The sequence below is a fragment of the Saimiri boliviensis genome, chromosome 2 (genome assembly GCF_048565385.1).
Source record: "Saimiri boliviensis isolate mSaiBol1 chromosome 2, mSaiBol1.pri, whole genome shotgun sequence".
Lineage (NCBI taxonomy): Eukaryota > Metazoa > Chordata > Mammalia > Primates > Cebidae > Saimiri > Saimiri boliviensis.
The window spans coordinates 215831107-215844607 of NC_133450.1; the positions used below are offsets into that span (position 1 = coordinate 215831107).

At 37.9% G+C, this 13501-nt stretch overlaps 1 protein-coding gene across 7 annotated transcripts in view; it reads right to left on the bottom strand.

Moving 5' to 3' along the window:
* The window catches only part of STRBP (spermatid perinuclear RNA binding protein), a 172644-nt gene that overhangs the window by 20818 nt on the left and 138325 nt on the right, over nt 1–13501 (bottom strand). For all 7 annotated transcript variants that reach the window (XR_012516672.1, XM_039474645.2, XM_039474641.2 and 4 more), the window contains exons 13-16: nt 10012–10170; nt 6515–6649; nt 6172–6312; nt 2330–2453 (exon numbers count right to left, since the gene is read on the bottom strand). Coding sequence is in view for 6 of the 7 variants with exons in the window: in XM_039474645.2 (XP_039330579.1) it covers nt 2330–2453; nt 6172–6312; nt 6515–6649; nt 10012–10170 (559 nt within the window). In the remaining variant the exon portion in view is untranslated. The remainder of the gene's footprint in view (nt 1–2329; nt 2454–6171; nt 6313–6514; nt 6650–10011; nt 10171–13501) is intronic.

Below are 13501 nucleotides of genomic sequence, written 5' to 3' on the forward strand. Positions count from 1 at the left end.
AAAAGCTTGGCAACCAGTAGCCATAAATGGTTCCTTTCATGATTACTGCCACTGGACCATAGCCACTTACCACTCTAGCAGGCAATAAATGGTCTACAGCGACAAGAGATGTGACCAGATTAAGCCCCAATGGAACACATCATCAAAGACAAGAAAGATGGTTCATCCCAATAACCTGCTAATTATTGTGAATGAAAGCTTTCCCCTTCCAATAATATAGTAAATAAGGTTAAAAATATTAAGTTTCAGTAGAAATAGTGAGACATATAGAAGACTGCCTTAATTTTAGACACAAACTATATCACACCATAAGAAATTCACAATCTTTTTCTTTTTCCCCCAAAAGGAAAAATCCTAGGAGTTAAAATATTCTTTAAACATCACTCTTCTTTCTATATATTAAATACATCAATTTTGCTCCCTTAATATTCTTCCCATCTATTCTCTTATCTCCTCCTATCTACTTCCCTGCCTCCAGCAGCAATACTACCAATGTCTCTTGCCTGCGTTAGTGGTCTTCAGTAGCCTTTTTTTAACCAAGGCATAATAGACGTACATAGTCCTGGGGTTTGTATGATAATTTAATGTACCCATGTAATTTATACGGATCAAATCAGTGAACTTAGGACACCCATCATTTTAAGTATTTGTCCTTCCTTTGTACTGGAACCACTTGAATTCTTCTCTTCTAGCTAGCTTGAAATGTACAATACATTACTGAAAGCTATATGCCTTCTAACTGATCTTGTCATGCCCACACCTATCCCTGCAATCTGTTCTTCACACTATAGAGAGACTAACTTTCAGAAATAAAGTCTGATCTTGTCACTGTTCTCCTTAGAACCCATCAAGACTTAAGTTAGGGTTCTAAGACCAAAATCCAAACAATGGCCTCCAGGTCTGAGACTGAGTCATCCATCCAGCTTTAATTCTCATAATTCCCCAGTTTCTCCACTTCTGCTACTCAATGCTCTCCACACTCCACATATTTTGGACTTTTGCTTTTTCAGTTAAGCCAAATTACCCAACAACAGCAACACAGGGTCTCTGCATATGCTGTTCCTTCAGTGTGCAGCACTCTCCCATCCCAGTTTCTTTGAGTTAACACCTATTCATTCTCCAATGCTCAATTCAAATGTCACTTCTGGGAAGTCTCCAGGGACACACTAAACTAGACCAGGTTCCTGTCACATGCTCTAATAGCAACATGTCCTTCTTTTTCATCACACTCATCTCAGTTTATCATTGTTTTTACTTGATTAATCTATGTCTCACCCTTCAGACTATAAGCTGCATGAGAACAAAATCCATGTCTGGTGTGTGCGAAAGCAGGCATACTCCTTGAGCAATTTACCTACTAGATTAGCTTCTAGAAGAATCATTCCAAAGCCACATCATAAAATTTCCCAAATGGCCTTGTCTAATTCTTTCTTAGCGGAAAGCACAAAGTGAACCCTTAGGGATGTTACCTAAAAAATAATGACTGGGTAAGACCCAATCTTCATGACAGTTCCATCTTGATCAGTATCTACAAGTGGTTTACTTGTCCAGTTAAAAGTACTATACTTTCAGTATTGTAAAGAACTTGATTTTTAACAAGACAGCTGGATAAGCTACTGTTAAAATGACCTAAGAATTAGAATGAAAGGCAGAGAGAAGGCATTCCCTCAAATCTTCTTTAAGAATGCAAACACCTACATTCAAATCCTTGCTCTGCTGTTTGTTTAGTGGTTGCTTTACCCCGAGCTAGTTCCTTCCTTGGAAAATAATTCCTACCTGATCAAACACTGTGAAGATCAAAAACAATTAAATAAAATTATTTACATGAAAATATTTAGTATATATAGTAAGCTCTGGATAGGTTTCTTTTTTTTTTTCCTTTCTGTACTTCTTTAGCCTTTGACAGTTCCCAAATATTAAGTTTAACAAACACTCATAATGCCAGGCTTCACCCTAATTAAGTAATCTCTTAGCAGTTTTTCTCTCCTGTTATACCCAACCTGTGATCTATGTCCTCAATGAATACACCCTCAGACATCCAAATTCTCAATCTATGGAACATCCTTTAATTCCCTGTCAAAATACAGTCCTACAACCAAATACAATACTGCTCATCTGTCATTTCCTTCCAGGAAGCCTCTACTCACTCAGCAGATTCCAGGAGAACACCTATGACATTCTGTAAATTCTCTGCTTTTAAATTTCTGTGTACACTCATGCCTGTGTTTTATTTCCAAAAACCCTGTACAACCTTAGAAAATGAAGGAGATGCTATTCTTTGAATTTTGGTCCAGAAAAGGCGGCCAATCTCTTGCAGTTTGTACTATACCTGGAGCTATGTAGCCAGGAGCAGCTGTCGCCCCAACAAAAGCTCCCCTTGTTAGAGTTCCTCTTCCTCTGCCCCGAACAGCTTGGACTGCTGCAGACACAGCTGTATTCACAACACCCTTTGCCTGTTAAAATAACACATTTTCATTACTGAATGAAATAAGAACCAGCTCATTTCTTCTTTCTATCATCTCTTCAATGCACAATTACTATGAGAAACTGTGAGCACGTGACTGAGATCATGAGCTATCTGTGATCTTGAACCTTCAATTTATCATAAGAAAAACAAAAGTGATACCTACCTTACAGAGATGTTCAGAGAATATGCGAAGAGCTTTTCACTTGAGGGTTATCCAGAAAGAGTTAATTTTCTACACCAAATTTCAGTAATCAATTTATATCCAAAGTAATTTTTAGGCCTTACTAAAGTAATAATAGGCACTTGATACCTAGGTTCCAAATCCACTGAATTATCTCCCAACAGGCAGAAAACATCCCAGCAACTAACTACATAGAATTAGCTGTGAATCTGAGTGGGGCTAGTTGGGGGAAAATTAAAGGGCTAAGACAGGAGGATCAAAAATGAGGAAGCCAGTTCCTGCTCTAAGTAACTGTAACCTCAGGAAGGTAGTATGATTTATTTGAGCCTGATTCCTCTGCTGTTTGTGTATGTATGTATCCATAAATATCTTTTCTTTTTTTTTTATTTGAGATGGATATTTGCTCTGTTGCCCAGGCTGGAGTGCAATGGCGCAATCTCAACTTACTGTAACCTCCACTTCCTAGATTCAAGCAATTCTCCTGCCTCAGTCTCCCAAGTAGAAGGGATTGCCAGTGCCCACCACCATGCCTGGCTAATTTTTGTATTTTTAGTAGAGACGGGGTTTTACTATGTTGGCCATGCTGGTCTTGAACTCCTGACCTCAAATGATCCACCCACCTCAGCTTCCCAAAGTGACGGAATTACAGGCATGAGCTGCCAAGTCCAGCCCGTTATTAAATACCACTTTGAAAGCCACTTCTTGACCAGACATAGTGGCTCATGCCTGTAATCCCAACACTTTGGGAGGCTGAGGAGGGGAGATCACCTGAGGTCAGGGGTTTTGAGACCAGCCTGACCAACATGGCAAAACCCGGTCTCTACTAAAAATATAAAAATTAGCCAGGCATGGTGGTGCACACCTGTAATCCCAACCACTGTTGGGGGGCTGAAGCAGGAGAATCACTTGAACCTGAAAGGCAAAGGTTGCACTGAGCCGAGATCACACCACTGCACTCCAGCCTGGGCAACAAAGTGAGACTCTGTCTCAAAAAAAAAAAAAAAGTCCCTTCTTGCTCTAAAATGCCATAGAAATCTTCCCACTAATTATAAAATGTTGAAAATGATACCCCCTTTGTTTTCTTTATATTAGAGTAGAAAGAACCACCGAGAGTTATCAAATGAGAATGATACCCACTTTGTTTTCCTTATTTTAGAGTAGAAGAAAACAACTGAGAGAACAGATACAAAATCATTCTAAAAGTACAACAGATAATACCAGGAGTAAGACTAAACAGGACTATTGAAAAAAATCCTTTCCCAAACTAAAATTTTAAGAAAATCAAAAGGTGTCTAGTTTCAAACTGAATATTACAGAAATGCAACAAAAACTTAAGCTACAAACAATTAAGATTCCCCACTATAACCAAGGTGCAAGGAATGCAGTACAGAGCCTCAAAGCATATGTATGATGAGGTCAACAGTGTCTAAGAAGCTGAAAGAGTCAGAATACACATACATTTATCTCACTTTGAAAAGGCATCATCCTTTATTCTTTCCAGGATAACCTCTATCTCTAGTATCAATGGGCAGGAGACAGTTTTAAGGTCCAATGTGTCATGCACAGGGACTGCCTTTTTTGTTTTTGTCTGAAATAAACCAACCCACATATCCAAAACAGACTGCTTCTTGACTGTTAAGCACACATTGAACACATGAGTTTTATAGATTTTAGTACAGAACATTTCTAAAAATGAGTGAACTTCATGTAGCTGCCTTTCTTTTTTTTATATTTTTTATTTTTGAGACGGAGTTTTGCTCTTGTTACCCAGGCTGGAGTGCAATGGCACAATCTTGGCTCACCGCAACCTCTGCCTCCTGGGTTCAGGCAATTCTCCTGCCTCAGCCTCCTGAGTAGCTGGAACTACAGGCACGCGCCACCACGCCCAGCTAATTTTTTGTATTTTTAGTAGAGACGGGGTTTCACCATGTTGACCAGGATGGTCTCCATCTCTTGACCTCATGATCCACCCGCCTCGGCCTCCCAAAGTGCTGGGATTACAGGCTTGAGCCACCGCGCCCGGCATCTTTCTTTTTTTTAACATGACTTAGTCAAGAGTAGTCAGGAAGCAACAATCTGGCAGTAGCAGAGTGATTCCACAGAAATCTAGCTCATGTCTAGTAGAAACAAACTTAATTGCCTAATAAATATTTGTACATGGGCTTTTTAAACACTAAAATTAACTGACCAAATATAAGGTATAATATGGCAGGAGGGGGAATCCACCATAAAACAGGGTAATAATCATCTTTCAGCTAATTCAGAACATACTTTGTTCTGTATTTACCAGATTTTAGAAAAGAAAATCTACTTGTTCTCAACATATATAGTTTAAAGGCTTTTAAAATTTTTTCATCTCAGTAAAAGTCAATTTTCTCTATCTTTTGGATCCTAGAATTTAAACCATGTTTAGTATAGCAAATACAAGAAATTTAAAAGAATACAAAACAAATTTCAAGATTGATACAATATGCAATAGTAAAATGTCCATAGCCTTTGAAAGAAGAACCTGGTTCTATAAGGAACCCCTACCATCAATTAGCTATGTTACCACAGGCAAGTATTCCAATTTCTTTGGGCCTTGTTTCCTTATCTGTAAAATAAGATCAATTCTACCCCCTTACAAAGGACTCAGCATATATAAAGAAATCTAAATATAATGTTTAATGTAGAATTAAAGAATCTAAGCTTCCTTTTATTAGTTTAAGCATTTTTAATGTGTTTCTATCACATAATATATTCAGATGTTATGTTATTATACCAGTACTCTCCATGAGGCACAATGTGTCTTATATTTACTTATGTAACTCTTTTTCCCTCACTATCAGGCATATGGTGTTTGCTTTTTGAATGCATAAATGAATAGATGGAAGAATTTCTTATCCACAAGCATGTAATTAGGGGGTCATCTTTTCTAAATACCTTGCTAAGATCCTGGACATTCAGGAACACTGACATTCCCAGTGTCAGTTATGAAGAGAAACAATATAGCACCAAATTTTATGTGGTCTGCAAAGGAAACCCAAAATAATACAAAAGGACAAAACTGCAAAGGAACTGAAAGAGCACCTGCAGACTCATGAAAGCAAAGCCCCAGGTACTCTTGGCAGCTTCCCTAAACTAAACTGCTTATACCCCATTAAGGTTCAAATCACCTCAAAACTTTACCTCATCAAGAATGACCTCAACCCTCCAAATAATGCAAATAGCCTCGTATATATTTATACATATACACACACACATATATACATATATATATACACGTATACATATATACACACATATATGTATACACACACACACACACACACACACACACACACACTTTGCTTAGAAAGACCGTAGAACAGGTAACCACTAATCAGATTTATATTATTCATGACCTAACCCAAAGCAAAGGTTGCCAAGTCCAAGGAAAATAAACAACTTCAGAAAAAGCTAAAATGGCACATGGACAGGAAAGAAAATTTAATTTCTGTAACATTTTTCACAGGTTCTGCAAAGGTTTAATGCTTACTCATACCTGAGGGATAATCTTCTTTTTCTTGTTATTTGCCGCATTAGGTCCAGAAAACAGCTTCTCCAAGGCAGCTAAAGCTGCACTCGCCTTGGCCACTTTCTTATTTGGACCTGCGCCTCTGAATTTCTGTCCATCTACTTCTACCTAAAATCAAGAATAACACCTTGCAATTATCCCATGCAATTCCTCTATTCCTTTTAATTTAAAGATATTATGACACAGAAAACACTGAGAATCAAACAGTGCCACAAGAACTAACTCAGTCTAAAACTTTTTAAAATATAAGTTCAGGATACCCTATGTCTTTGAGAAGAAAGATAAGGCTGGCTTGTATCTGGGTACACACCTCCATTACAAAGCGCTTGTCATGGCTTCCACCTGTTTCTGAGATGAGTTCATACTTGAGACCTCTTCTTTTTTCATTGAGCTCCATTACAGGGTTTTTGCCACTTGCTGTAAGAATAGGGCCCTGAGTTCTTACCTATAGGAGAAAGAGAATCTGAAGGTTCAATCAAGTAAGATTTTAGAATATTACATTTCTTATTAATACAATTATGCTAAGGAGGCTCAAAAATTCTACTTTAAAGAATAAGTCACCTCTGTACACGAATGGCAAAATATCATTAAAGCTGTAAAAACTCTACAAGCAGTAAAACACTGCGGTCATCTGGCAGCCTTTCTTCAAACCAGTATTCAAGATCAATGCAGCCTCACCACTATGGGCCACTCCAGGCTCTGCTCTGTAGTGTTCATCTAAGAATAACACTCTAAATTACTAACAAAGTTTAAATTCACATGATGCCTGACGGTTCATCATTTTTCCTCTTCAGGATTAGGAAGAACTAACTCTCAATTTGGGATGTGAGAGGGGGAAATGTTCCTATACACGTCTCAGTCACTCTGAACAGATTTAAGGGGACCTAAGGTGAAAACAGGCTATAGACTATAGATTCTGAAAATTTTAAATAACACTAAAAGCAGTCACTCCCTGCCCTAAAAGAGCTAGAGTGTAGTGGGAGGGACAGATAGCATTACTGCAAAATAATGTATGTTAGAGAGCAGATATACGCTATGGAAACACAGTAAAAAGGATCAGTTTCTAGGGCAATCAGGATAGTTTTCCTAGAAGTGACATGTAAGCCTGACCTTAAAGGGTTAAGTACCAGACCACCATTATGGGGAGGCAAGGGCGAAGGCCTTCTGGACAGAAGCAACAGCAATATAAAGGCCCAAGAGAGGAAAAGCACATTTGGGGAATGGCAAGTTCAGTCCGGCTGTATAAGAAAGTGAGGAGAGGAAGCTAGGGTATTAGAATCTAATTAGAAACACCACTAATGGCGCCAAATCCACACAGTACTTTGTACGCCAAGCAGACAAGCTTTGACTTAATTAGGGACAGTCAAGAGCCACTGGATGAGTTAAACGTGGAAACCATCATGACTAGACGTGTTATAGAAAAACCTCTCTAACAGTGGTAGAAATAACTGACTTGAGGAAGGATAAGACTAGAAGTAGTGAAGTAATTAATATGAGTGTGAAGGTGCAAATGAAAAGAGAGGCTAGCATCAAAAGGAAACAAATAAATCCACAAAATGCTACAACTATAATTTTGAGAAAGAAGAAACCAAAAGATAGAGCACTTTTTCAGATCAGAGATCATGTTTGTAATTCCACCATAGTAATTGCTCAAGAAATGCCGAACACACAAAATGAATGCCCAAAAGTGCTAAAAAATGTTCTTTTTTTGGAAACGGAGGCTTGCTCTGTCACCCAAGCTGGAGTGCAATGGTGCAATCTCGGCTCATTGCAACCTCCACCTCCCAGGTTCAAGCGATTCTCTCTGCCTCAGCCTCGTGAGTAGCTGAGATTACAGGCACCCGCCACCATGCCCAGCTAATTTTTGTATTTTTAGTAGAGATGGTTTTGTCATGTTGACCAGGCTGCTCTCAAACCTCTGACCTCAAGTGATCCACCTGCCTCAGCCTCCCACAGTGTTGGGATTACAGGTTTGAGCCACCACAGCGGCCCAAAGTATTAACTATTACTTATATAAAACTAATGAAAATCAGGATTCTCTTAGCAAAGTACTCTGTGCTGATTGGATAAGCAGTTGATGTTTCAGATGTGAAACATCAAAGGACAATTTTTAAGGAAAATTTTTAAAACATTTCTGGATCTTTGCAGTAAACATCTCTTCTTGATGAGTTTTTATAATTAAATTTCAAGGCAAATTTCTAGTCACTGTCATTAAAAGATGATGACTTTGGAAACTAGGTCTACAGTAATCATTCTATGCTTTCCAAACCTAAAATCATGTCTACAAAAATGAGTCGAGACATAAAAATATCTAAATTTTAATAAATTACTATTATTTTAAATGAAGAAATAAATAAGGGCCTTTCTTTTTTCTCCCTGCTTCCCCCCATTACTATAATGTACAGAAACAATGTATAGATGTAGTCACTATCAAAACTTTGTGTGTCAGTATGGCTGCTACTAGTGCAGCCCACACTGCTCTCTCCCTTCCTAATTATCTTTGTACTTAATGGTTTGGACCTCATAATTAATAAGCCTCTTTTTTCTTTTAGTATATTTATATAAACATTGTCAGCAAAACAACTCTTGACCTGTGACTACCACCTGTGAATGACCAGTACCTCTCAGCTAGCTATTACATCATCTGTCCTCCACAGCATCACACCAAGTGCCAAGTGTGGCTTTCTCGGGCTTCAGCCCCATCAATCCTGTCCATGCTGGCCCACTTGGCACTTCTTCAACATTTACTTTCACAACTTGAAGTCAACATACCTCTCTTCCTTCAGTCTAGAACGCTTTCTCTTCTACACATGGCAAAGCTCATCATCTGAAGCCTTGCGCACAGCGGACTCCGTTTGATTCTATATGATTGTGTAAGTGTATGTTTAAGAGTCTCGCAACCCCTTCATCCTTCAAGATTTGACATTATTATGTTCATTTTGCCATCACAGTGCTTGTCATATTATATTCTCATTTGTTATAAACATCTATTTTTGCCCTGTTAGCCTGGGAGCAGCTCCAGGTTCTGCACACAATTTCTGTAACACTTGGCATTAAGCAGGTATTAAAAGGGATTTATGAACTGAAAAAAACTAGCTTATTAATTAAGTCCTTAATAAATACTTATTCATACAAATGACAAAGTAAACCTTTTTTTTAATGTAAGCTCTTGCTGTTACTTTAAAGCTAATTTCCTTATATAGAATGCAGTAAACATAGAAACACAGGTTCCATGAACTCCCGTACTGTGTATACTCAGTACTTGGATTTCATCCCATTCTATTATATGTGATAAGTTAACAGGTCAGGACTTAATTAGAGTCTGAGGTACATACTGGGTCAGGGTATGCTTCCTTTAGGACTGGACCAACTAAACGATGACTCAGTGCACCCCACAGCTTAGCCCAAACTTCAAATACTCCCAAATTTCCTCCACTAGATCTTGTAGTTTTCCAGCCATCAGTTATAACAATGTTGATAGTCCTGGTGTATTATGAAAGACTGGAAGCAGCTTCCATGGCCAGCAATCAAGAAATACCAGTTAAATTAGGATATATTCATGTGTGGCACAGTTTACAGATATTTTTTAAGTGAAAAAATCAAGATATAAAACTGCATTAAAATATGACTGCCTTCATAAAGATTCATGAAAAAAACTGGATGGAAATAAACCAAAATAATAATGTCTGCCTCTGTAATGTACAGGTTTGTATATGCTTTTGTTTCTTATTTATACTCTTCCACATCTCTCAAATTTCCTACAATACACATATATATTACTTTTTTCTGAGAAAAAAATAAGTATACCTCTAAGGTACTGGAGGTTTCAGTTGTAGAATTTCCAGTATTATTGCTTGAGTTTGAAGACACTGTTTCATTTTTACTTTCATTATCTGATTTTTCATCGGAACTCATACATTCAATATCCGCATCAAAGCCTGTTGGATATCCCATTGCCTGCAATACCTGTTCAAATTACATTAAGATGCAGTTTTATTCAGACATGAGAAACCAGAGAAAAGACAAAATATTGAGAACAAAAGTTTCAAATTCATAGCGTGTGAACCATAAAACACCTTGCAGGAAGAGCAAGATGGTACTAAATCTGTAAGTTCTTTGTTAAATAGGGTATATACCTACCAGGGTAACACCATGGAAAAATGGGAAAACCTCAGGGTAATTGAGTTTAAACACGGATGACAAATATAAACCTGACACTACTCCTAGTTCATTTAATTTGGAGGTGAGAGGTAGAGAAAGTAACGGCACAGCTAGGTTCAAACCAATAGGATAAGGACAGAAGTAGCATACCGTAAAAAGTACAATGGTCTAGAAAGGAAAATATCTGAGAGTCTAATCCTGTATTTCTCCTCTGGCCCTCAACTTTCCAGTCCATAAAACATGAAAACTGCATGGGTTGACTTCAAAATTCTATGACTCAATCCATTAGGAGAAATTGCCCCAGAAATGCAATCAAGAAATTTTATGCCTTTGAACAAACTTGCCTGTCAATTACAAAATAATATCTAAAACTTTCTACTTTGCTTCCAATGTCAAACATAATCAAAACTTAAAAGATTCCGTCTCAGCCAGATGCAGTGGCTCACACCTGTAATCCCAGCACTTTGGGAGGCCAAGGCGGGTGGATCACTTGAGGTCAGGAGTTAGGGAACAGCCTGGCCAATATGGTAAAACCCAGTCTCTACTAAAGATACAAAAATTAGCTGGGTGTGATGGCACACACCTGTAATCCCAGCTACTTGGGATGCTGAGGTAGGAGAATCACTTGAATCTAGGAGGCAGAGATTGCAGTGAGCCGAGATTGCACCACTGCACACCAGCCTGGGCAACAGAGTAAGACTCAGTCTCAAAAAAGGAAAAAAAAAAAATGCAGTCTCTAGGTTTATTCTCTATACTAAGTAAGCCAGGAACAATTTCAGTCTTGTATTTCCATCCCTCTCTCTCAAGGGCTGATTACGGCTACCTCCAATGTTCAAACTTCTTCCACTTCCTATATTTTCACTTGATGTGTAGGATTTTTCTTACTTTTTTGAAATAAAGCTTTCAGAACAATGTGTATGTGTTTGTGTGTGACTGTGCACAGGCATGCTCGCACACCTCCGCACACGTGTGTGCCTTTTAATATCTGTCTGATTATATTGCTTTTCAGATGCTTACAAGAGAATATGTTCACTTTTTGTAAGCCTCTTTCAAAGGGCATTGATATAGCTTTGTCACTTACTAATTAAAGGTTTACATCAGAGGATATAGGGATAGATTCCTAAAGACCCCTGGATTTGTTTCTACTTTTAATTAAGTTGCTGAGATGTGACCGGGCGTGGTGGCTCATGCCTGTAATCCAAGCACTTTGGAGGCCAAGGCGGGCGGATCACCTGAGGTCGCAAGTTCAAGACCAGCCTGACCAACACGGTGAAACCCCGTTTTTATTTTTAAAATATAAAAATAAAAAATAAAAAATAAAAAAAGAAGTTGCTGAGATGTAAAAGCAACATATTTCTTTATAATAACTGTACATAATAAGTGTAAAATGGTTATGGTGGCTACACAAATGACAAGCCAGCCTTTATCAACAATCACATCTTGTATAAAGGATTTGCCAATGTAAGTAAAACTGTTATCCTAAACCAAAAAAACAAACCTACATAGAACTCTGCACCAGGAGAACTTGAAATTAATTCACACAATTCATATGGAGAACTTGGCATTCTTATCATAAATAAATGTCTTGAATTTACTTGGGAGTAAAGCCAAGAACCCTTTTTTAACATCTTAACTTCTAAAAGTGCTCAGGTAATACTTTACACTAAGAACATTAACATCATTTATTTACATCCTTATTAATATTTTATTTAAAAAAACACCTTTTCCACTGTCTGAGTCATGTAAATATGCTGTCCCTGAGAAATCTCATCTCAGATAATAGCTATCATTCCGAATTAACACTAGCTAACATAAGCTGCAAGTTAAAAGCCAAACATCACAAATAAGTTTGTTTATTCCATTAAAACTAAAGACATTCCTCTTTTCTCAACTTCACATAGACAATAAAAATAGTCTAATATAAATACTTAATATCACCTCTCGCCACTCTTTTCTCACATATCAGATTCACTTATTATTACAGTGACATATTTCAATATGTTTATAAATACTTTATATAAATGGTAGATTATATCTCAGGGAATACAGTGTCCAACACAGTGTAACCAAAAAATTAAAATTAAATCATTTTTAAGAACAGATATTCTGAGTATTTACTAGCATATGCTAAGAAGTCAAACAAGCAAACAGCTCTCAAACCTCTGCAACTGATAAAGATTCTCTTCTTAACTAAACTCTAGACAGGATCCTCTGAGCCATGTTTTTACCTAGGCCCCCATCCTTGGGCCTTGTCCTTAAAAGCCAAGTTGTATTAAGAATCCTGCTAAATTGGTTCAGCCAGAATCCCACACCTTCAATATCTAATCACCCTTAATCACCCTTGGTATCTGATCAAATCTTCTCATCCCGCACTGAAATGGTTTTTGTACCCACCCAAACCTCAAATTGTAATCCCCAGTGTTGGAGGTGGGGCCTGGTGGGAGGTGACTGGATCATAGGGGCAGTTTCTAATGGTTTAGCACCATCCCCTTAGTACTATCTCATGACAGAGTTCTACAGAGATCTGGTTGTTTAAAAGTATATGGCACCCCCTTGCGCTTTTCTCTTCCTCCTGCTCCGGCCACATAAGAAATGACTGCTTCCTCTTCCACCATGATTAAGTTTCCTGAAGCCTCCCTGGAAGTCTCTATGCTTCCTGTACAGCCTGCAGAATCGTAAGCCAATTAAACCTATTTCCTTATTACCCAGTCTGAGGTATTTCTTTGTAACAGTGCAAGAATGAACTAATACATCCATCACTGCCTGGATGGTATCTGATCACCCTAGCCTTCTCTGAGCAAAAATCCTAATAGGTCCGTTTAACCAGAAATACCCCTTCATCCTGATGTTTCCTCTTAGTAATTTTCCATCCACTGATCCATCCCTGTTCCTTGGCTACAAATCCTCACTTGTCCATACTGAACTCAGAATTGAGCCCAGTTCTATACTAAGGTCTCTTTCCCCTATTGCAGTAACAGTTCCTGAGTACATACTTTTTTTTACCGTTTAAACTGTCCCACTGTGGTTTTCTTTGACAGAACCAAGTTTGTCTGAAATCCATGTTAATATTAAAAAACTAGTATTCCAAAGAAAAATGAATTTCAAGTATCTGGCAAACAAATACAAACCTAATAAA